Genomic DNA, 24,431 nt, shown 5'->3' with positions numbered 1-24,431 from the left:
GTTGATTATTATTTTCCTTTCCTTTAAACAGTTCCGTCAGGTATCTTTCCCATTCGTTTGCTGGTATGTTATTGTATTCCTTTAATTCTGTCATTTCTTTCCGTTGGTTTCTTATGAATCTCCATTTTTGTTTTGTGTACCGTAGAAGTCGCTTTCCATCCTTTTTGTAAACTGTTCCCAGTGTTCATTTTTTGTTCTTCTTACCAACTGCTTTGTTTCATTTCGTATTTCTTCTATAGGTGTCTCGGTATTCTGGAGTATTTAATGTTTTGTACTTCGTGTAGGCCTCTCGTTTCTCTTTAAATTTCTCTTTTAATTCTTTTCTGAACCATGGTGTATTGTTGTTGTTTCTTTTATTCAGTATGACTCTGCGTTTTCCTAGAGCTTCTGTTGCTGCTTCTTCAATGTTATTTTTAATTTTCTCCCAGCTCGCGTTTATATCTTCGATGTTGTCTATTTGTTTCAGCTGTATCTTCTGTGCTAGCCTCCTTTGGTACATTTCTCTTGTAGAGTCGTTCCACAGTGATTCTACATTGAATGTTTCCTCGGTGATTTCCTGTAGAAAATGTTTTGGTGTTATTTTCATTCTTATTTTTGCTAGTACTAGTTTGTGTTCACTCCCTGGGTCTGCTGGATTTAAGGTTCGGATATCTAGAATGTGCCTGGGGGTTATGAGGGCGAGTATTGGGTGGATTGAGTAGCTCAGAAGCTGCGTTCATGCCCACATCGGTCCCAAGCCCGGATAAAAGAGGAGGGTTGATGGACCAGGTTAGCATCCTACCCATTGTCGTACATTAATTTTTCAGATATTATTCAAACAACTTCATCGAGTTGTTCAATTCAGAACCATTTTAAACGGCAAACAGTACGAGTTCAAGTCTTGTTGACAAAATAGTTTAAATACTGCTGGCTGACTACAGACGCAATCGCTGAACTTACGAGTTAATAATGTTAGTGACTTTTTGAAGTTTTTGCAAAAAATAATGACCGGAATATTTTAATAAATGGTTTGAAATCAAACAACAATCCGTAGAATATAGTAAAGCAAAGCTTATACTTCGCCTATTTTCATAGGCATCATGAGGAAAGCTACAATGATGTCATTAGGTATATCTTACATATGATGAATTAGTTTTTTCTTACTTACTAAGAGAGGATGTTTGTCAAAATGTTTGATTGGAAAGCAATTATTAATTGATGCCATTTTAAAGATTTAATTCTGTGCTTTAACAATAAATTCCTATATTATGTCAATAATACTTACTTTATTTCATTAGTCATATTAATGGATTTATTAATACAGAACAATCCCCCTTTGGACGTTCTGCTGAAGAACTCGACCAACGGGAGTTTATTCTCATCTTGAGTGTGCCCCATTACTTTAGCAATTATCGGTTCGTTCATAGGAATTGCGGTAGTTAGTAAGGACTTTAAATCGTTTGGTGGGCTGTCCAAAAGTATTCTGGTCTGGAATATTAAAAAAACATTTACTATAGAATGTATATATTAGAATTTACTATAGAATATATCATTTTTAATAATTCAAATAAGTTATATCCCGCTGAAAGTCTATTGTGAATCTCATGAACTTCCCCTTTACCTTCGGAGGTAGCAACTACTCCTATCTTATGCTAGCAGAATTTCATCGAATCCGACTAACCCTGTATTTAATCTTCTGACTTCGTCAAGAATTGGACTCGTAAACTCGCCCAGATGTATACTTTCAATCAAACAGATCCTGAAACCCTTGTGCCAAGACAAAAAAATCATCTCCAACACTTGCATCTGTAACACCTCCTTTTATAACCCTTTCCAGTCAGATGATCCCATTTGGGATCTTCTGCTTTAGCAGCAAAGGAAACTACTTATGTCGATTTGGCGAACGGTATTGCGTTGGCTCACCTTCCTACTAGATGGCGCTGCATTAATTTATTTGACAATTCTATCAGTAAGCGTTAGTCACATTTCAATGTAAAATTTCATAGTGAAACAACGATCATCAATTCACTGTAAATTTCAAATCATTCAAGGTGAGTAATTGAACCAGTAATTGCACGAAAAAATTTATTTTGCTTCTTACATTGTTTTTATTTGATAATTTCCATTATAGTTTGCTCATATTTATAAGAGTGTTTATGTAAACATTAAAAATATCAATGAATCCAAATGGAATCATTGGGCCATTGTGGAGGTTTCCAAATGGCGTAATTGGGAAGTCGTGTGAATTTTGTTTTTGTCAATAAAATACAAAAGTACAATATACTTTTTTATTTCAGATGGATCGTGTGTTCAAAACTACCAAAACCAAACTTTCTTTTCGGGAATTACAAAATCTGTCCCAGGAAGAGGTAGTTGGTCTTCTTGACGACTCTGATATCGAATTTGATGTTGATAATGAGGAAGAGACTTTGAAAGAAGAAATTATTGAAGAAACTCAAATAGAAGAATTGTTGGAAAATATTGTTGAAGATAGCTTGAACACCCAAGTTACAGAGAATAGGAAGAAATGGAAGAAAACACTGTTGAAGAAATTACAGAAGAGCATAGACAAGTCATGCCAAAAAAAAGCATAACATAACAATTTAATTAATGTAAACAGCGAATACAGTGGTTATTTTTCGGTTGATGAAAATAATTATGCGCCTTTCCAATATTTTAAAATGTTTTGTGACAATGATATTATTCAAAATTTCACGTAATCTTTTTGATAAACTGCGAGCATATTTTCACGTCAACGATAATTTGAAAGTCTCGTCTAGCAACAATGACAAATTATATAAAGTAAAACCTTTCATTGAAAAAGTTCGGCAAAATATGAATAAGATAGAACCTGAGGAATTCAACAGCATCGATGAGTTTATTATACCATTCAAAGGACATAGTAATCTAAAGCAATATATAAAAAATAAACCTCATTAATGGGGCATAAAATTTTTTGCAAGAGCAGGACGCAGCGGCATACTACACGATTTTGAGATATGTGTGGGGAAAGGAACAGTCCAAGATGAATCAGGTCTTGGAATTAGTGGGGAAATAGTACTGAAGTTGGTCAGAAATCTGCCAAACCACATGAATTTCAAGATTTTCACGGATAATTGGTTCACATCTTATAATCTACTTATTTGTCTGAAAGAACGGGGCTTCCTTGCTGCAGGGACTGTAAGAAGTGGGCGGTTGGCAGGTTGTCTTTTTTCAGAAGACAAAGTTTTAATGGCAAAAGGTCATGGATCCTCTGATGTAAAAATAGACAGCAAAAATAAAATATTACTGCTCTCAAATGGTATGACAATAAGTCCGTCATATTAGTATCGAACTATATAGGAAAATATCCTCTCGATAAAGTGAAGAGATGGTGCAACAAGAGCAAAACCTATGTAGAAATCGAACGGCCAGCAACTGTCAAAGAATATAATATTTCGATGAGGAGTGTGGATTTGCATGACATGATTGTGAAACTATATAGAATCAAAATCAAACCAAAAAGATTCTATTTGAGAATAATATTTAATCTTATTGATACATGTATTGTCAACTCCTGGTTGCTGTACCGAAGACACTGCAAACAAAAACGAGTGAAACACATCACCCTTCTACAATTCAAATCTCAAGTTGGACATGCGTTACTTAAAGCTGGAAAGTCTGACACAAGAAAACGAGGACGTCGTTCTCAAGAGAATACACCAAATAAGAGACTAGCAATGCATCCTGCACCAGTGCAAGATGTTTGATTTGATGGAGTAGGACACTGGCCACTACATGATCAAAATCGTACAAGGTGCAAATTATGTATAAAAGTCTTACTCTAGAATAAAATGTTCTAAGTGCAATGTTTTTATAGTTTCCATGTACAAAATTAGATTGTTAATAGTATAAGTGTAATAATAAATGTATTTTCTACTATAGTCAATGTTTTACCAGACCACTATATCAAGTGTTATAAATGGATAATTCAAGTACCACCAACGCCAGATGATTCTAAATGGGATCATTTTTTTTTTGAGTTTGAAGACTCTAGGATGCAAATTTTTTACAAAAGTTATCAACAATTAGTTTTTCTTGTATCGTTTCCTATAACATACATTTTTTTCAACAAAATTTATTGAAAAAAAAAAATAATTTGGGCCGGAAAGGGATAAACACTTCCCTTTGTAAATTTAATAAACAACAAACAAATAATATCATTTTTCGACAAGCTTTCAAGGATATTGTGAATACATCCCACTATGATAAGGTCTTTATACAGATGCCTAAACGCAGATGGAATTGGCTGTTCTGTCACTACAGTTGATACAGTATTAGGACAATACCGAATATTCAACGAATGTAGCGTGTTTTCAGGAGAACTCTTCAGCATTTCAAAAGCTCTCGAGTTCTCTTTTGGCAATCATCAAAGTGTAGCTGTGTGCACCGATTCCTTCTCCGCAGTTCATTCGTTACAAAATATTTTCAATTAACATCACCTAGTGCAAAAAATACTAGAATCGATCCATGTCCACACTTTCCATGTGACTTAATATCAATAATATGGGTGCCTTCTCATATCGGCATCCAAGGAAATGAGATGGCTGACAGCGCTGCAAAAGAAGCATCTACATCCAACTTACCCATCTACAACGTACAGTTCCAAGAAAATATAAAATCAACATTCAAAAGGAATATCCAAGGCAAGTGATAGGAACTTTGGATCACCAAAGAAACAAAGCTCAGTTAACAGCTATTTATTTCTAGCATCACTGAACAGAAAAGAGAAGATACCAATACGAAGATTGAGGATAGGACACACACGTTTGACACACAGTCATTTCATGTCCTCTACAGACCAACAGTTATGCTCCCACTGCAAAAATATTTACCGTCGAGCACATTCTCACAGAATGTCAATACTATCAGGCCACTCGTATTGCTAACATATAATATAATTTATATATATATATATATATATATATATATATATATATATATATATATATATATATATATATAATGAACCAGAAGTATTTGCTGACAACGTAAGGAAGTAAACGTTAAATAGTGGGTTTGCAGCAATAAAAAATGAAACGAGTACTCTTTTAAATTTTTATTCCAAGCTTTCGGACATTGGTTATGTCCTTCATCAGGGAGCTACAAATGTGATGAATAAATTGTTGGCGTTGGTATAATTAATTAAAAAATGTTTCTACTTACAAACTTAATATACTTAATATATATATTTATATATTTATTTATTTATATATATATATATATATATATATATATATATATATATATAATTTATATAAAATATAATTTACATAATATTGTTATTATTTACTATTGTAAACTCTGTATCATAACTCTGTAGGTACTATTGTAAACCTTTGCTCTCGTGTCAATGACCAAACATGTCGAGACATGTTAATTCAAAATAAACAAAAAAGTTACAAAAAAATATAATTTATGAAAATTTAGGTAAATCTGGGTTAATTGTCAATGTAACTGCAAATGTAAATTTATACTTACGCGAACAGCTTGGTGAGGATACTTGTTTATTACGTCATTTAACTTATCCAGAGGATATAAAACCGCTTCTTTCACTTTAACAACTTCAGTATTGCCAAAATCTACATAATAGATTTGAATAAAATCTTGATTTGGCGACCAATCGAGTATTTTCACCCTGTTGAAACAAATAAGGTATTTTAATCACATTTACGACGACCACGTTCGTTTATAAAGGAGTTCATTTTTCTGTCATAAATTAACAACCTTTGCATCATAAAAATCAACTAAACGGCATTAAATGCTATATATTTTCTTCTCCTTGCTCAAATTATTAGACTTTTACTTAGAATTTTTTACTTAAATTAGTGATGATACTATTCTATATTGTTGTTAGTGTTAATTTGGTTAATTTATGATCATAAAACAAGACGATTAATCTCGGATTGAAATTTTTTCCGATGGGTGAATGTACAGATCTTTCTTAAAGAGAAATAGCAAGATAAATTGTCTATTTCAATCGCCAGTTCGAAGGTGGAGTCAAATACTTAAAGAAAAACCTCCTATTACGTTGGCTGGGAGAGTTCGGTGTATTCGGTGATACATAATGGAAAAAAGGTTGAGAACCGCTGTTCTAGATGACTTCGTCTTTTTATTTTTTAATCTAATTGTATATATTACATATACTTACCTATACCAATGTCCATCAACATTGTATTTTCCCAAGTATATTTTTTCTTGGCTGTTTTCCTTTGTTACACGTTGAAGTGTGTGCGTGGGAGGATCATTGACTATTTGATATTCCAGATCAGCAAGAAGTTGTAGTAATCTTTGGTGACCATGTCCACGCACTTGGATGTATATGTCTCCGTTGTCAGCTATATGTGAGACACATACTTCGGTGATGTTGTCCTTAAAAAATAACCAGATTTAGTGACTAAACTGAAATAGTTATTGGAGTAGGTGTAAAAACACTGTCACATTGGTTCATAACCAAAATCGCATGTATGTATAGGTCAGAAGGGTAGAAGGTTAAGAAAATTATAATATCTAACACGAAAAGATAAATTCCACAGTTAATAATTGCTAAAGAATATTCCAATCACACTTTCGAAATTTTAAATGCAAGGATGTATTGATGTCTAATTAAAAGACTTTAAGAAAGAAGAATAACTTACAAGCGTCAGTGTAAAGTTTAGTTTAGTAAAATCAGAGTTACGCAATTAGCCAACGATTAGAAATAATATAGCAATAGGTAAAAATAACAGTTAGAATTTTTTTTCCAACGAAGAGGTGATGGAAGCTCGGGAGACCTCGTTGGTAGAGTAAGATAAAGTTTGTTTTGAAAGGTTGCTGGTTCGTCACTCACTCAAAACACTGAAAAGTATAAAGAAAGCTGTTTCTTGTTGGATACCGCATATGTTGAGTGAAGAACAAAATAAATAGGATAAATTGACGTCAAAAAACTCTATCGCTTCATCGTAGTAAAGTAAAATAAAATGTGTATAAAATCATGAATGGTAATGAGTCGGGAATTTACTCATACCCGCCAAAAATTAAATATCAGTCATTTGTTTGGGTATTCCAACAGGAAAAAATCGATAAGTCATTCATTAATCTTCGAAGTGATTACAAAAATGTGGTGGAAACAATTTCTCTAGTGATACTTCACGATCACCATCGCCTTACTGTAGTGTCATTCTAAGAGTGCTGCAAAGTACTCATCTATAGCCGCAACCTCTAACGCAAAAATTGATTGGGTCAAAAGCGCTGACGACCAGTAAGGAAGGTCTTTTGATAACAGCTGTTCGAGTCCGAGGGAACCAAATTTGGGCAAAAGAGCGGATGCTCCAGCACCTCACGGTACAGATTCCCCAATTTACCAATTGTGAGAAAATTTTTCAGAAAAGGTTCGCTGTACTTATAGAAAAGGAATTTTTCTCTGGAAGTCGGGACAGTTTTCTTCAGTTATGATTTTGTCTTTGTCACCATAGTAAATCAACAAAATTCTTCTCTCCATAACCTTCCCGCCGATAGCAAAGTCCTGTATTTTTTTTGGAGTAACTTTATCCAGCGCTGAGACTGCTAATTGGTTTTGAATGAGAAGCGATGAATCCACTTTCATTCATTGTAACATATTATCAATGCATACAGCCACTTTTGATTTCTTTAACGCCTCGAACACTTTTCAGAAAGTTCAGTAAGTACAGATTGTGTAATCACCACGACATATTGTGCAAAGCTATTTTATGTTGAATTAGTGGTAAAATATATTACCAACATAATAATTACAAGTAAATTATATGCCGAAATTTCAAAACCAAATGTACTTAGTCGATGATTTCCGTTGAAGTCGTAGTTTTAAGATGTCCTCCACTTGGATCATCTTGAAAACTTTCAAGGCCACGTTTAAACTCTGCCACTCATTTCCTCATTCACATTTACAAGCTATACATTTTCTACAAAGAATTTTATGAATGTACCAAGAGTTTTTCCAACAACTGCCTAGAATGGCTTGTAATTTTATATGGCGTTTAGTAAAACGTATTCCAAATTAAGGCAAAAATCACGAGAATAGTACTACTATCTTTGGAAGAGGTCGAAAACTTATCAGACCTCCTTAATACATCATCGGCTCTACTGATAAATACAAACGGAAAAAGATTTTTTTTTAAATAGTAAAGAGGTAAAGTACTCACTCCTATTCTGGGAGTTGCAAATTCTTGATCAAGGAGCATCATCATGTCGAAGTTAATACAGGAACCTGTCTCCATGTCGTACATATAAACAGGTAGTATTTCGTTTTCGGATTCTGTTAAAAGAAAAAAAAGTATTGAATTACTTGTTTATTTTAAGTCCTAAACATATATTATATATATTAAACCTAGAGCTAAAATTAATACTATTACAAGAACTAATATTAAACTCAACAGTCTTCCGGGTTGAATCGCATCGATTATCGACATCTTCTTTGATGTCTTCTTCAGGGCTTTCGTGGTATTAAGTCTCCCGACCCTTTAGACACTACTACACTGATCACTAACCAAACAATTACTGCTACTGTGTACAGAGGGCGGTTCATTTACACCGTCGATGGTGACGTGGTTTGGGTGGACGTCGGCGTGGTGATTGGAGCGAATATTTCTGACAGTAGTATTTTGATTGGCAGGTGGAGCGGAGGATATTTTCTTTATGAGACGACTCCATGTCGAAGGTAACTGTATGACGTCGTCTTTTATGGAAACAATTTGACCTTTTTTCAATTTCTATGGCTTCTCGGATAATTCTTGGTTTATAGAAGCTATGGTTCTGGAGTTTTAAAAATAAATTTTGTGACCTGTATGAAGATATTGTTAACCTAGAGCTGGAATTGAATTGGAATTGCGAACAAACAGCGTTTACTTCCTTACATCAAAGGTGTCACTGAACAAAAAGCAAAAGGAATAAAGACAGTATTTACCCCCCCCTCCCTCCCCTCCCCCCCCCCAACAAAAACTTTCATCTCTTGTCCGATCAATCAACGACAACATTCCAAATGAACAACACGGAGTTTATGAAATTCCTTGTACAGACTGCCCCCGATCCTATATAGGCCAAACAAATCGTAGAATCAAAAATAGGATTTATGAACATTCCATTTCTATTCGCTAAATTTTCGCCAATCCCCGTGCAATGATAATCGACGCGGATCAACACGGAATACTGTTGAGTTTAATATTAATTCCTATAATAGTATTAATCTTAGCTCTAGGATTAATTGAAATATACACTCAGGTGCAAAAAAATCGATCCATTCCTTATTTCTTATTTATTTGAAGTTGTATAATTTTAGAGACATTAAATTACGTATGTAAATTTAGGTGTACCCTCGTATACGAGAAATAAAATAATATTTTTAATATTGCTTTTTATATTTCTTAAAACAAATTGGTATTTCAGGATTTTGTCAAAAAGGGTCTGAAGCAAGTAGATATTTATTGAATGTTGTTTTTAATTCAACAACCATACTAGTGTAGTGATTTTATTTTCAAAACGTGTTATATTTTTATTTAATTATCCTTCCTAAATGTCTCTAACTCCGACAGATGCTGCAAGGGCGGTGACTTTAGTTCAAGATGGTCGTAGCCAGTATTATGCAGTTGAAATGTTGGGTGTTCGTCGATCTTCGGTTCAAAGAGCAGTTCCGCGTTTTAGCGACACCGGTAACTTCACAAGAAGATCAGGATCAGGTCGTAGAAGGGTAACATCCGAAAGAGATGATCGATTTCTGGTCTCATCAATGTTTGAGAAATCGGCATCTAACTTCAGTTGAACTGGCAAATCGTCTGAGCGAAGTGAGAAATATGGATGTAAGCAGATGGACAGTTCGTCGACGACTTGTAGAAGGTAATTTATTATCCAGAAGGCCAGCCCCTATCTCCAATACTATCCATAGAACATCGCAGAGCTCGCCTTGCTTTTGCAAGAGAACATGAAAACTGGAGTGATGCAGATTGGAGCAATGTATTGTTCTCAGATTAGTCCAGATTTTGTCTAAGGTCACCAGACGGCCGAGAAAGGGTTTGGAGAAGACACGGAGAGCGATATTTTCAATGTAATATTGCGGAAAGAATAAGTTATCGGGGGGCTCCGTTATGGTTTGGGCTGGTATCAGTTCAGAAGCCCATACTGATTTAGTTATTGTAGATAGAGGTTCTATGACTGCTGCAAGATACATACAAGTATTTTAGATCAGCATGTGGTACCTTTTGCTCCTTTCATACTACTACTACTAAGGATTTCCACAGTTTTCACTGTCTTCCTTCACTCAACCGTTTTCTCCAATTTTCCCTGTCATTCCAGTCTCCATCTCGCAGGGTTCTTTTCTCCATAGCCTCGTCGATTTCATCTCTGAATGACCTTCGGGGTCTTCCTCTCTTTCTTCTTCCAATCGGGCTCCATTCTGTGATTTTGTTTATCCAGCGTCCTCTGTCCGCTCTTCTGACGTGGCCGTACCAGGATAGTCTCTTCTCCTCTATATAGTCGATTATGTCTGATTGCACTCCCATTCTCCGCTTAATCTCTGCGTTTTCAATTCTGTCTCTTTTTGTAAGTCTACAGCTTCTTCTCAGGAACTCCATTTCTACTGCTCTTATTCTACCTCTATTTCTCTTGTTTATTGTCCAGTTTTCGGACCCATATGTCAGGATACTTCTTGTCAGGGTGTTATATATTCTCTTTTTTGTCTTTATCGTAATGTTCTTATCCCACAACACTGAGTTTAGTTGTCTTATACAGTTTCTTGTTTGTCTCAGTCTGTTGTTTATATCTTCTTCTGTTGTTCCCTGGTTCGATATTATGGTTCCTAAATACTTGAATTTATCTGTTCCATTTATTTGTCTTCCCTCGTCTATCTCTAGGTTTCTCATATCCTTGTTTTCTGTTGTTAGGTATTCGGTTTTCTCTAAGTTTATTTCCATTCCGTTGTTTTTATATTCTTCTTCTAGTTTTCTGAGCATAAAGCTGAGATCTTCTTCATCTTGTGCGATGACTACTTGATCGTCGGCAAAACTTAAGGTGTATAGATATTCGTCTCTTACTGGTATGCCCATTCCTTCGCACTTTCTCCTCCATGGTTTGAGTGTCTTTTCCAAGAATATTTTAAACAGAGTAGGGGACGTAGCACAGCCTTGTAGAAGTCCTTTTGTCGTCTTAAATGGATTGTAGGCTTTATTTCCACATTTAATAGCTTTCCTTCTCCTTTCATTGGACCTAATTTTATTTTTATGGACGACAACGCGCGTCCTCATCATGCTAGAATCGTCGACCAATATATAGAGGAGGTGGGAATTGTCCGTATGAACTGGCCAGCTTTTGCAGTCCCGATCTCAATCCCATAGAACATCTATGGGATATGATGGGAAGACGTCTTCGAGCACGAGTACCCCGTCCAAACAACTTGGCTGAATTTACAGCGGCTCTTCAAGAAATGGGACCAATTGGATCAATTTGATATCCAGAGGTTAATTACCTCAATGCCTAGACGTGTACAGGCTGTTATAAGGGCCCGAGGGGGAAACACCAGATATTGATTTATTATCAATGTTTTTCTTAATTTCAGAAAGTTTTGAATATTCTTGTATTTTTGAGTTTTGGCGTATTTCTCTATAAATAAATGATTTTCTTGGATAATCTGTAAAAATTATTTTAATCTAACATATACTTTTACATATATACCTGATTTAAAACTAATATCTTCAAACGTTTTCTTTTTTCAGCAAATAATACCCATGGATCGATTTTTTTGCACCTGTGATATATAAACAACGACAGTGAAGCTATTGCTGTTAATTATTATACTACTAAACATTATAAGAGCAAAAAGATAAAATACATACCGATTGTTTCTTCGGCCAATTCCATTTCTACGGCTCTATATAGAAACTCTTGTAAAGCTTTAGAATCTTGCGACACCTCATAAATATCTTCTAGTCCTGCTAGTCGACATACGAAAGCCTATAATATACATAAAATATTTAAATGAGTCTAAAAAAGTAAAACTTTTTATTGTTCGGTAGTTATAATACAATTTCGCGATATTCTTCTGTCTAGCTTTAATAATCATCAACTAGATTCAAAAGAAGGGTGTTAGACTAGAAGGGGGAATGTACAATCACCATAGTTTTCAAAAATTGGTTACAGGAGTAAGGAAATCTGTTTTTCTGATAAAAAAAAGTTTGTTGATTAAACATTACAAAAATTTCAAAATTAAATTGACATTAAAAGTAATTTTCCCCTGTAATAATTTTGTTGCTATCATATTTAGAAATTACAATAGATGAAACAGAATTTCACGCACACAATAACTTATAAGCGTTTAACACTCAAATGGCATTGGTTTTTCAAATGTGGGGAACATCACAAAAAAATTTAGCTGCTTTCTTGTCACAGAATTTAGACAAACGTTTTATGACATTGTATTTTTCTTTACTTACTGGTAAAAATTTTGAATGTGACTGTTCAGGAAGTAGGAACAAACCTTTCTAAGTAAGATGATTATCTTGAGCACACTAATGATTTTACTTAATAAACTGCATGATCCTAACACCATTGTAGTTATCAAGAATTCTCACAGACTTTGGGCGGATTTTACAAGAATTTGTAAGAAAGAAAGATTTTTTTTATCAATCTGCACATTAATTGCATGGAAGTACTATGACAATAGATCAGATGCATGTAGGTGGCGCTGGCGTCAGGATTTGGTATTAAAACATAACCTTATTTTATTCTGCCATTTATTTCCATTGTTTGGAACTTTTTTCCTAGTTGGTATGCAATTTTGTGAGTGATTTAGGTTTCATTAAGTTATTTAAGACATTTTAATTGTTTTGACACTTTTACTAAAACTTTACAGTGTACCTTAAAATTGTTGTGTGCCACAATGCAAATCAGTTTCTAATAAAACAATGTTAAGTTTAATAAATTATTCTTGAATAAAGCTTTACAAAGACAATGCTTGGTCGCTATTAGGTCTGAAAAAAGTATCAGCAAGCGTACAAAAATCTGTTTCAGGCACTTTTTAAATGAAAGTTATAACATTACAAGTTTGGGTAAGTTAAAAAATACTTATCCTAATTTCTTACATTGTCATTGTCTGGTTTTTCTATGACAATAGAGGATCCTTAAAAAAGATGCAGTACCTTCAGTAAATTTACCAAAAAGAAAGTTGGAGACTCCAGTGAAGGACTCTGGGAGAAGTGATAGAAATAGAAAAAGACTTTGTGCAGCAGTATTGCCACTAAACAAACAAATAGAGCAAACAAAAACAGAATTATTACAAATAGTTAAGAATGATACACAAAAGTGTGGTTTAACGGAGATAACTGCTAATGAAAACAAATCAGAGTTCAAAAACATGTGTTGCAACTCAAACCGTGATAACAAATTAATAGAAGTCAATATCTTATGACTTTTTGTCAGAAGAAACATTTTACTGGTTTTTCAAGAAAATTATTTACATTTTTTTTCCTAAAAAAGATATATCTATAAAGAAATTGAAGAACAAAGCGGCTTCAGAGCAGGAAGATCGTGCGTGGACAACACATTTACCCTTCAACAAGTAATTGAAAAACGAACAGCTCGAAACCTCCCTACGCATCTGGTATTTATAGATCTGGAGAAGGCTTATGATACAGTTCGTTTAAAACTCTTATTTAGTGTCTTGACGAAAACGGAACTTAGTAAAACATATCTAAAAGCAATACTGAACATCTATAAATGTCCGCAAAGCACTGTAAAAACAGGAAATACTTTCTCAAGGGTATTTACAGTAACGAAAGGCTTGAGACAAGGATGTTGTCTTTCCCCCACCCTATTCAAAATATATATCCAAGAAGCACTGCACCAGTGGAGACAAAAATGTGCGGGAATGAGGTTGAAGCTTAACAACCATTATCTGACAACGCTGTTCTTTGCAGATGATCAAGTACTAATTGCAAGATGTGAAGAAGATGCAGATTATATGCTTAGAAAGCTCAAAGATGAATACGAAAAATGGGGGATGAGTATGAATATGTCTAAAACAGAATATATGCGAATAGGCAGTGAAGACGAAGACCCGGATTTGGAAATTAGACAAATGAAAAGGTGCTACGAATACAAATATTTCGGAAGTATTATCTGCAGTAAAGGAACAACGGAACGAGATATAGACTATAGAGTGCAACAAGGCACGAAGAGTGTTCAAATTCTGAATTCGATACTTTGGTTCAACAAAGCTACTATGAGAACTAAAATGACTATCTACAAAGTAATTGTAGAGCCCATTCTTACATATGGAGCAGAATGTTGGCAAATGACAGTAAAAGGAAAGAAAAAAGTTGACACGGTTGAAATGGACTACCTGACAAGAGCTTGCCGTATATCAAGAGTAGAACATATACCTAATTCTAAAATTAGAAGAAAAACAGATAGAGTACATACAACTGTTGAAAGAATAGAAACTAGACAGTTAATATGGTACACGTACAGAGGATGGACGACAACAGATGACCAAAAAGAGCTATGGAATACAATCCAAGTAATAGAAGGAAACGAGGAAGACCAGCCAAGTCTTGGATAAAAGGTGTTATGGAAACCATGAAAGACAGAGCCATTGATGAAGACACCTGGAGAGATAGAAAAAAAAGACGATCGAAATGCAGGAAGCGGCAGAAGCTGTAGGGTCCCCGTTATATATATATATATATATATATATATATATATATATATATATATATATATATATATATATATATATATATATATATACATTTTTTGTTGAGTTGAGTTTAGAAGATCATACATTCAAATTCATGGTGCTCTTTCAGTGGAAAATGAATTCTTAATAACTCTTATTAAATATAGAATTATATTTGTTAGGTGGACCAAGCATCTTTACATTTGCTTAAAAAAAATTAACTTTTGGAACATTGCAAAAACCTCAGAAGACCAGTACAAAATTATTCTGGACCGTGCCGAAATTCCAATAGACCGAAGCAATTATCCTATTATACAACAGGCAACATATTTTAGATATCTAGATATTGTGGAACAAATACCTTTAAATTACTAATAGCATGATCTAAAAAAGGTGAAATTATATATGTATCTGATTATTTATGGAGGCAGTATTTCAGATAGAAAAATTACAGTAGAATGCAGAAGTTTAGGACTTATTGAAGAAGGAGAATTTATTTTAGCGGACAGGGGTTTTGATTTATCAGATCTTTTAGAGGAAAAAGGAATATATTTAAATATACCTGTATTTAAAAAAGGGGCACAGTTAACAGAAAAAAAAAAATAAAAAAAAACAAGGGCCATTGCCAATCGTAGAATCATAGTTAAAAATATTATTGGCAAAAAAAAACATAAAATACAGAAAGATAGAATTTCTTTTAAATTATTCCCATATATGAATGAAATAATTTGTAACTGTTTTATGATTTGTAATTTTAAAAATAGAATAAGTAACACTTTGTGAAAATTATTTTCCTATCTATAGATCTACCTATATTGATCAAATGAATTCCTGGTGGAACAGCATTTCATTGGTTAACTATGAGACAGAAAATGAAAATAAACTAAATATTTTTTAAAGTTGAAATATCCATTATCCAAAAATGTTCAAACTAAAGATCAAATAACTCACTAATTTCACAAATTTTAAACACTGTGAAACTATGGGTGAAAATCCACAAAAGTGTATATTTGGATTTGAGGAATAATATGATTTGATACCAAACCTCGACGTAAGCGCCCCTTACGGATATTTTTTTAACTGACTTATGGCATATGATCTATTGGTAATCTGTTATTGCATACTTACTTGAGCTTCACAAAACGCGAATTCCCTTTTCAGTTGATAGATCTGTTCTTTAGGGAGCGTTACTTCGTCCCCAAAATCGATATAAAAGCATTTAACGCTTGTCTCATTGACATCGATGGCTCGTACCCTGAACCAATTATTGTTAAAATTGGCCACGTAGTATCCTTTGGGATTGATGTTTACGGCGTGAAGATTTTCTAGGTTGTTCTCGTAATATTCCTCCATGCTGGATATCATTTGGCTATGCGCTTCCTAAAATAATTCTTTGTGTTAGCTTTAAAGACAATAATATTAGAATAAAATGCACTCCTCATTTTTGTAAGAAAATTTTGTGAACTGCTCTTTTTGCTTTTCTACTCGGATTTATTTTAAATACCGTGGAATTTGTTTTAAAATCAAAATGATGGCCACAGAACTGATAATTATTAACTTGAAGTAACTTGAGACAAATCTGAGAGCTGTCAAGATTGTATTAGCCAAAAGTGCTTATAAAATTTAAGTGGTATTTTATTGCCAATTTGAATTAAAACACAAAAGTGTTTTGACTTAATTTTGTAAAAAGCTAGTTCAATTTTAATTACACAGAGAATACCAACAACTATAAACATATACTCACCGTTTCTTCGGTGCCAACTTGGCGACACCAGATTTCATTAGCCGAGGGAATATACGTTATTTCGGCGTAAGTTTTATGGTTATCGTCCAACCGTACTGTGTTAGCTGGCACTGATACATCTGAGATAGTCATTGATTTCATAGAGACGATTCCTTTCTGAAATACCTAAGATTAGAATAGAACTTTGTTAGCGAGTTAGTCCCAAGCAAAACCAAGCAACGATATGATGTTTATTAATGTTTATCGATGGTGAGTAAATGTATTGTCAGTTACATAAATATTAGAAAAACAACATTATAATGCAGTGTGATGTTAAATATGTGAAATAATGAATTATTTGAGCCTGTTTAGATTATTCCTTGTGTAATGTTTTTCTTAGTGTAATTTCTGACATTTAAAGTTTTGTGTATACAGTATAGGTAAAAGTTTATGGTCGGTATGGACCTTACGTGAAATGGAGTGAGAAACACCTATTTAAAAAGAGAGAGGTATATTAGGTCCGCCCTTTAAATATCGCCTTAAATACATGAGTGGAAATAATAAAAAAGGGGAAATTCAACGTTGCCAAACTTATTGGTTTTATTTGACCTGTTGTCTTTTTAGCATTTGAACAATGTTCTAAGATAATCAAATTTGGGCGAAATGGATTTAAATGGCAGCTTACTGTTTTTTATTGGGAATATGCCACAATTTTACTTTACAATAAGTGTAATATAACATTTTGATTTCCACTTCCGAAATCGTTTTATATAAATAAAATTTATTAATGATTCGTATTTTAAGTACAATTTCCGAATTAAAAATCTAAACATCAAAATAAGCTTATTTTAAAGTCAGGTTGTGCCTTATTTCCAATAAAAAAATAATAAACTGCATATAACGCCACAAACTTAATAGAAAATTATTTAGCAACATCTCGTGTCGCGTGGTCAAAGCTCCGAATCAAAGTAGGGACACAGGTAAAGAGAACGACTAGAGATGGGTCGTTGACGTTTTTATCGTTAAGAGCGTAGGCGCAAAATTTTTAAGGCCAATGCTTTTTAAATGCATTATTTTTTTCGAATCCTGAGAAAACTAATAAATATTTTTGAAAAATTTAAACGCAGAATGAAAGAATACATTATTACTGAGGGCCGAAAGTCCCTGAAAACTTCTATAATGTTTATTTTAATAAGTTACAGGGGTAAAAAAAAGAGAAAATTTAGTGTGATTTTGAATTTCAAATATCTCATTCAAAAAAACTTCTTGTTTATTCTAAGGGACTTTCGGCCATTCGGACATTCCTGAAGTAATGAACCTAACGTAATGAACAAGTTTTTCTTGTTGGCGGTTTATATCCAGGAATCCACCCTGAAAACTTTTTAAAAGCTCGTTCTTCAACTATGGAAAACGGATGAAACGAGTCTTTGCATAGGTTTAGTAAATCCATATCTATTTGTTTCTTTTGTTCTAAACTAATATTTTTATTAATGAAAGTATCCATCACATTTAGACGCTTGGGTAGCGGTGGTAGTATGTCAGTACTTGTAGTAGAAGTAGTCGAAACGGACAGAAATGCGTCAGGAGAAGTTTCAATCATTGCAATATTCAGAAAGTGGACCATAAAAGCTGCATCTTCTACAAATGTGCATTTTTTGAAAATAAAATTATTATTCTTATACTAGGTCAATAATTTTGACTAAGAAAAATAATTCTTAATTGAATATTTACAATAAATAATCCTTTAACGAACTGTCAATAAAGATTTGAAATCGAAAATGCAGATCAATCGTAAGTCGAAACTCATTCATTAATAAGAATACCTACTTATAAAAAACAAAAGAAAGAGTTAAGAAGCTGGTTATTTCTATAAAAAAAAAAGAAAAAGAAGATTGTACTAGTGAAAATCAACCAGTACAAGAAAAATAAACTGATAAAGATGACTTAAGTTCATGGTGTATTTTTGATGAATTAATTTGACATGACTCAACTAAACATATACCTGTGTCGAGAGATATAAAAGAAGTCGACATGTATTTGTCTGATGATATTACCCACAAAAAATTTCGAACGGAGATTGGAACTGCCCATTACATTGGCGGAAAAACCATCGCCATGTATATCCTAACTTAACCACTATATTCATAAAATATTGTAGTATTGTAACAAAATCTGTTCCTTGTGAACATATGTTCAAAACCTAGTTTAATTTTAAATAAAAGAAGAACACGGTTAACAAGAAAAGTGGAAAAACATGTTTTTAAATTTCAATTTAGACGATTCGCGATTTAATAATGTGTAATGTAAATGTAAGTACTATTTGTATTGTTTATTTATTTTTTAAGTTATAATAAATATATCCTTCGTTAGTTTCTTTCAATATAATAGCCAATATGTTTGTTTGTGTACTCGCTTATTTGAAACTACTGGTAAACAATCAACTAGTTACAGTTTACGAAAAACGGTTCCGATAAAAATGTCAACGACCCACCTCTAGTTTCATGGGTATATTAGGATCGGAAGCAGAGATATGTAAAATATCTCTGATCGGAACTAATCGTCTCACTAATGGGCAATGGGTATCAATAAGAAATATGGAGGGGAGACCAAGGGGAAATATGATTGTTATCTTTGTCTATTCGCTGAAAATATGATTTTATATCTGTGTTAGATATGCTGTTGAATTTTACCATACCGACCATAAACTTTTACCTACAATGTATATGCTTGAAGCCCATTGAAGGAATGGGTATAATTAATTTCGGTGGGTGTGTCGCCACAGAGGAGTCTTGGAAACTAACGGCTTCCTATCAATTCCCTGGGTGCTCTGCAGAGGGATTCGACAGGCCAAGTCGAAGTATCCTTTACGTTGATTCAATCTTCGGTAGATTATTATTATTTCTTACATTACTAAGTAAATAAAACAAATTGTTAGACGTGGATAAGACTAGTGAAAACTAAAACTCCATGCATTTGGGAGTCTTTGACTCCCAAACGAAGAAATAAGTTTAATAATAAGCAACAAGCAAATAATAATTGTAATCATTTCTTTACTTTTGTCAATAGTAGTTATATAAATTTATAAAAGCAATAATTCAAATGTTTCTATTATCTTTTTCACGGTGAACCTCCTATGAAGGAACACATTTACTTATCGAATATACAGTGCATGTCTGTATACCGGTCTTGTATAAGTAGCTTACACAAGGTCTCGTGTAAGTCATATTACAGATATTAACTGCATAAACTTATATTAAAATAAAATTGTGGCTTATTTTAAAGTCAAGTTGTGGTTTATTCCCAATAAAAATAATAAATTGTATTATGATGCCACAAGAAAAAATTTTCATAAAAATGGCATCGTCGCTTCAGAACCTCTTGTAGATATAGCTTTGGAGGTGTGGCTAGGTTTCTAGAAGTATATTTGTAATAATTCAGTATTACCCGATCTTTCATAGGAGCATGTAGCGAATTAAGATTAAAATGGGGGTCATCTTTGTTAGATACCTCGCTAATTATGTAATACCCACCATTTTTTCTGCACCTGTATATACTCCTTTGGAATGACTTCACTAAAACCGTGGCTTTATTCACTTAACTACTGTCCGGTTTTAGATTAAGGTTAATAGCCATGGACAAAGTATAGTATTCTATTACATAATAAACTTTTCACGAAAATTCCAACACAGTACAGTAAGTTAGAATGAAAGTGTAATAATAATTCAAGCAAACAGAAATAAGCAACAAGCCCTTCCAAAATTTGTACATCACACATAGATAGACTTACATCTTCAGGTCTGCAATATTTTAAGGTATAATCATTGACGATTTTTTGTACGTGTATAAAAGGACTCCTGTCGACGATTTTCATCCAATCCTGAGGTAACTGTTCGTTATATCTTTGAGAGTAGTCCAACTGGAGCTGCCACCCCCATATCCCTACAAATTACATTGCAAACAATTAAAAACTGATACAAATGTAGCAAATTATACTACACAAAAGTATTAATAAATCGGTAATTGCATTGCATAGCGGATTGGTAAACTCACTTCAAAGTGAGAAACATTTCAAATACAAAATCTAAAGTAGATCTGTGACTTAGAATCGGAATTCGCAAGTGAATTGATTCGGTCTACCAATATGTAATGCAACGGGATGTAAGCACTCGTGGTTTCGCGATGCTCAACCGTTCGTACCCATCGGAAGATGTAAACATGTTAGAAAAGCGGAAAACGGTTGGGCTTTGCTTAGTAAAAAATTTTTGTAACGCCATCCGTTTTCAAGATACAGGGCGTTGAAGAAAAAAAAATTACGCATTTTTTACGATTTTGCCGAAACTACTGGCAACATTGTAATGAAATTTATACGAATATGTTTTGGAAGCTGATACATCCCATGAATTTGTTTTTATATCTGATTCTCATAAAGAGCGCTAGTTACACGGATCGTACTAAGTATTAGTCAATATAACTTTTTTAAGAGTATAATTATTAATCAAAATTTCAAGTAAACTTAAACATCATTCAATTTTACACGAAAAAGGTACTCTTGGTAAAACTCGATACTGTGTACCGTTTTCGGAATATTTTGATTTGAAAATTATGAAGTAATAATTGATGCTGGTAGTAATGATAAAGTTCTAATAGGTATATCTCTATTTTCTCCAAGTGTGCCATGGAAATCTGACATTTATTGATTGTTATGACGATAAATCAACAATAATTAGAGTTTTGAACCTTTATTTGTAAAATCAAATCAAATGTTGAATACACTGACATGTTATTAACCTTAGACGAATGTTTAGGATGTTCTAGTGCAGCTGTGACACGTTATGCAGAAAAGTTTCCTAGAAGAAACTTACCAAGTAAAAAAACATTTAGAGCCGTTGAACGACGTTGTCGAGAAACTAGGAATGTGAGACCAAATAAAATAAATTCTGGTAGACCCAGAACAACAAGAACAATTAATAAAGAAAATAATAATTTAAATTTACTTGATCAAGATCCAACAGTTAGCGTAAGGAATATAGCAAGACAAACAAATACTTCTTCTTCAAGTACTTGGCGGATACTGAAAGAACAGCAATTACATCCTTATCATTACAGACAAGTCCAAGAGCTCTTGCCAGATGATCTACCGGTTAGAGTGGATTTTTGTGAAACATTGCAACAAAGGACAGCCCACAATCCAAATTTTTTAAAATGCATTCTTTTTACGGACGAGGCCACCTTTACGCGATAATGTATGTTTAACTCCCATAACGCACACTAATGGTGTGATGAGAATCCACGAGCAAAAGGGTATCACATTACCAACACTCATTTAAAGTTAATGTTTGGGCAGCAACTTTAGGTAACAAATTAATAGGTTATCATATTCTACCTGGAAATTTAAATGGTGATGTGTATCTTGATTTTTTAAACAATTCCTTATTCGAGATATTAGAAGATTTAACGCTAAACGAGCGAAGATCTTTATTTTTTATGCACGATGAAGCTCCACCACACTTTGATAGAAGGTGTCGTAATTGGTTGAGTAATCATTTTCCGAATCGATGGATTGGTAGAGGTGCAGAAGCTCCGATTCATTGGCCTCCTCAGTCATGCGATTTTAACCCTTTGGACTACGCAGTTTGGTCGTATATTAAGGAAAAAGTCTATGCTACAGAGGTAAATTCACGCCAAGAATTGGAAGAAAGAATTCAACGTCAATTTAATGACATCATAGCTGATCTCCTACCGTTTAGAAGGTTAATGGAATCTTTAGAAAAAAGAATAGACTTGTGTATTCGCGAAAACGGAGGGCATTTTGAACACTTTTTATACCAGCATCAATTATTACTTCATAATTTTCAAATCAAAATATTCCGAAAACGGTACACAGTATCGAGTTTTACCAAGAGTACCTTTTTCGTGTAAAATTGAATGATGTTTAAGTTTACTTGAAATTTTGATTAATAATTATACTCTTAAAAAAATTATATTGACTAATACTTAGTACGATCCGTGTAACTAGCGCCCTCTATGAGAATCAGATATAAAAACATGGGATGTATCAGCTTCCAAAACATATTCGTATAAAATTTCATTACAATGTTGCCAGTAGTTTCCGCAAAATCGTAAAAAATGCGTAAATTTTTTTTTTCTCCAACGCCCTGTATCTTGAAAACGGATGGCGTTACAAAAATTTTTTACCAAGCAAACCCCAATTATTTTTCAGTTTTTTACCTACCATAGACACGGGGTTACCTTTTTTTGAAACACCCTGTATAGCATATTGTTGGCAATAAATGAAAACTATTCAAAACATGAAAACTGTAATCAAAAGCTTATCGATACCAATAATTATCAAATTCTTCTACTGAGATTAAATACCAATCTTTATACTTACCACTGTTGTGTTTTTTGAGCATATCTGGAATTCGTTTCAAAATGTCGTTATCGTTGGCTAAAAATAAACTTTCGCTCTTTCCGTATTTAGCAGTCAATTCTTCCAAGGCTTGTTTATAACAATACAACTCGGCAGCTTCACGGGTAGGAAATTCTTGCGGATAGCTGTTGACGTTATAGTTGCCGATCTAAAACGTACGCCAAATGTGCGAATTAATGTGACATTAAAAATGATTAAATAATGACAAATAAAAACGGAAATTTCAAATCGACTACCAAAATATAAATTTAAAAATAAATATACAGTATACTCTCCCTATAACGAACATGGGTATTACGAGGTTTCGCTTATAATTAGCCATATTTGGTTATAACGAGGGAAAATGACATCGAAGAACATGTTTCTTTACCTGTTTTTGGCGGGGTGATCGCTATAAGAAGCCTTTCAGACGAGGATACTGTATCCGAGATACGCGTATCCGAGACGCAGATATTACATAGACTCAAATGGAGCTTTTCACACGAGACGCGCGAGAGATACAGTATGCGAGATACCGAATTCAGTATCTCGGACCTTCCTGTCGCCGACGACTGAATGCGTATGCCAGATACAGAAGAAACATTACGTTAAATGAACGCTTTCAGACACGAATACTTTTGCACCACATTCCATAGACGCGCGATTTTCTGTCGAATAATTGTGAATGAGCAACGAAAGAAAGAAGGTGTTTTCTGAATATAGTTAAAAATGGAGCGTGCTGTATTTGATAATGACAAATTTATTTGTTTGGTACAATCAAATCCCTGTCTATGGGATACAGCATCGCCAGATTACTACAATAGAAATAAAAAGCAGCAGTGCTTGGTCGAAATTTCTAAGCAAATGTGCGACAATTTTGAGGCCATGGCTGCAGTACAGCAAAATGAATACGGTAAGAAATAAACATGTTTTTATTATAAATACATAGGTATTTTGTTTCATACGTATACAGTTTAGTTTTAAAAGTTTGCTAATTGAAATTTTGATTATTTAAAGAATATAAAACTACATTATTGTGAAAGGAATACAGTCATTTTTTTTAGGGCAAGGTAAACAATTTACAAATTGGAGATAAGTACACAGATTTATTTTAAATTTAAGTCATAGACTTTAACTTTAACTTAAAGTAATAGAAAGCCGTTTTTTTGACGAAATACTTTTACGCATAGTTGTGTCTTTTTTACTCAATTGAATTTCTAAAATTTTATGAAGTTCTTCAAACGACTTAACAGACATTCGAAAATAATTAAAAAACTTCGATGGATCTTGCAATAAATCTTGATACAGCAAATTATACGTTGCCTTGGTTTCTCTTAATTCTACAATAGGATGAACCCACAAATTACGTCGTCTTTTCAGTTTCTTTTTCTTTTTACTTAATATGTACCACAGCATAATACACTCTTCTACATCCATAATTTAAAACTATAACCGCACTGCACTGCTACTGTTTTCATACTGACGAGCATGCCTGTGAATACGATACAGCAGCCATCGCAAATTCTGTATCTCGCATACAGTATCCTCGTCTGAAAGCCGTCTAAATAAATACTCCAGCTGCCTGTATACAGAAATGCCTCAAA

At 33.5% G+C, this 24,431-nt stretch overlaps 1 protein-coding gene across 2 annotated transcripts in view; it reads right to left on the bottom strand.

Moving 5' to 3' along the window:
• The window catches only part of LOC140441064 (tudor domain-containing protein 7-like), a 105,409-nt gene that overhangs the window by 19,716 nt on the left and 61,262 nt on the right, over positions 1–24,431 (bottom strand). The window contains exons 7-15 of one of the 2 annotated variants that reach the window (XM_072531490.1): positions 22,810–22,996; positions 20,206–20,357; positions 16,440–16,604; positions 15,824–16,075; positions 11,856–11,973; positions 8,178–8,290; positions 6,170–6,390; positions 5,500–5,656; positions 1,265–1,467 (exon numbers count right to left, since the gene is read on the bottom strand). In XM_072531490.1, coding sequence (XP_072387591.1) covers positions 1,265–1,467; positions 5,500–5,656; positions 6,170–6,390; positions 8,178–8,290; positions 11,856–11,973; positions 15,824–16,075; positions 16,440–16,604; positions 20,206–20,357; positions 22,810–22,996 — 1,568 coding nt within the window. The remainder of the gene's footprint in view (positions 1–1,264; positions 1,468–5,499; positions 5,657–6,169; positions 6,391–8,177; positions 8,291–11,855; positions 11,974–15,823; positions 16,076–16,439; positions 16,605–20,205; positions 20,358–22,809; positions 22,997–24,431) is intronic. The other variant, XM_072531491.1, reaches the window with a different exon arrangement.

Source organism: Diabrotica undecimpunctata, chromosome 5, assembly GCF_040954645.1.
Source record: "Diabrotica undecimpunctata isolate CICGRU chromosome 5, icDiaUnde3, whole genome shotgun sequence".
Taxonomy (NCBI): domain Eukaryota; kingdom Metazoa; phylum Arthropoda; class Insecta; order Coleoptera; family Chrysomelidae; genus Diabrotica; species Diabrotica undecimpunctata.
Note: the sequence above shows the minus strand (reverse complement) of the source record. Positions and strands in the feature narration are given on the sequence as shown.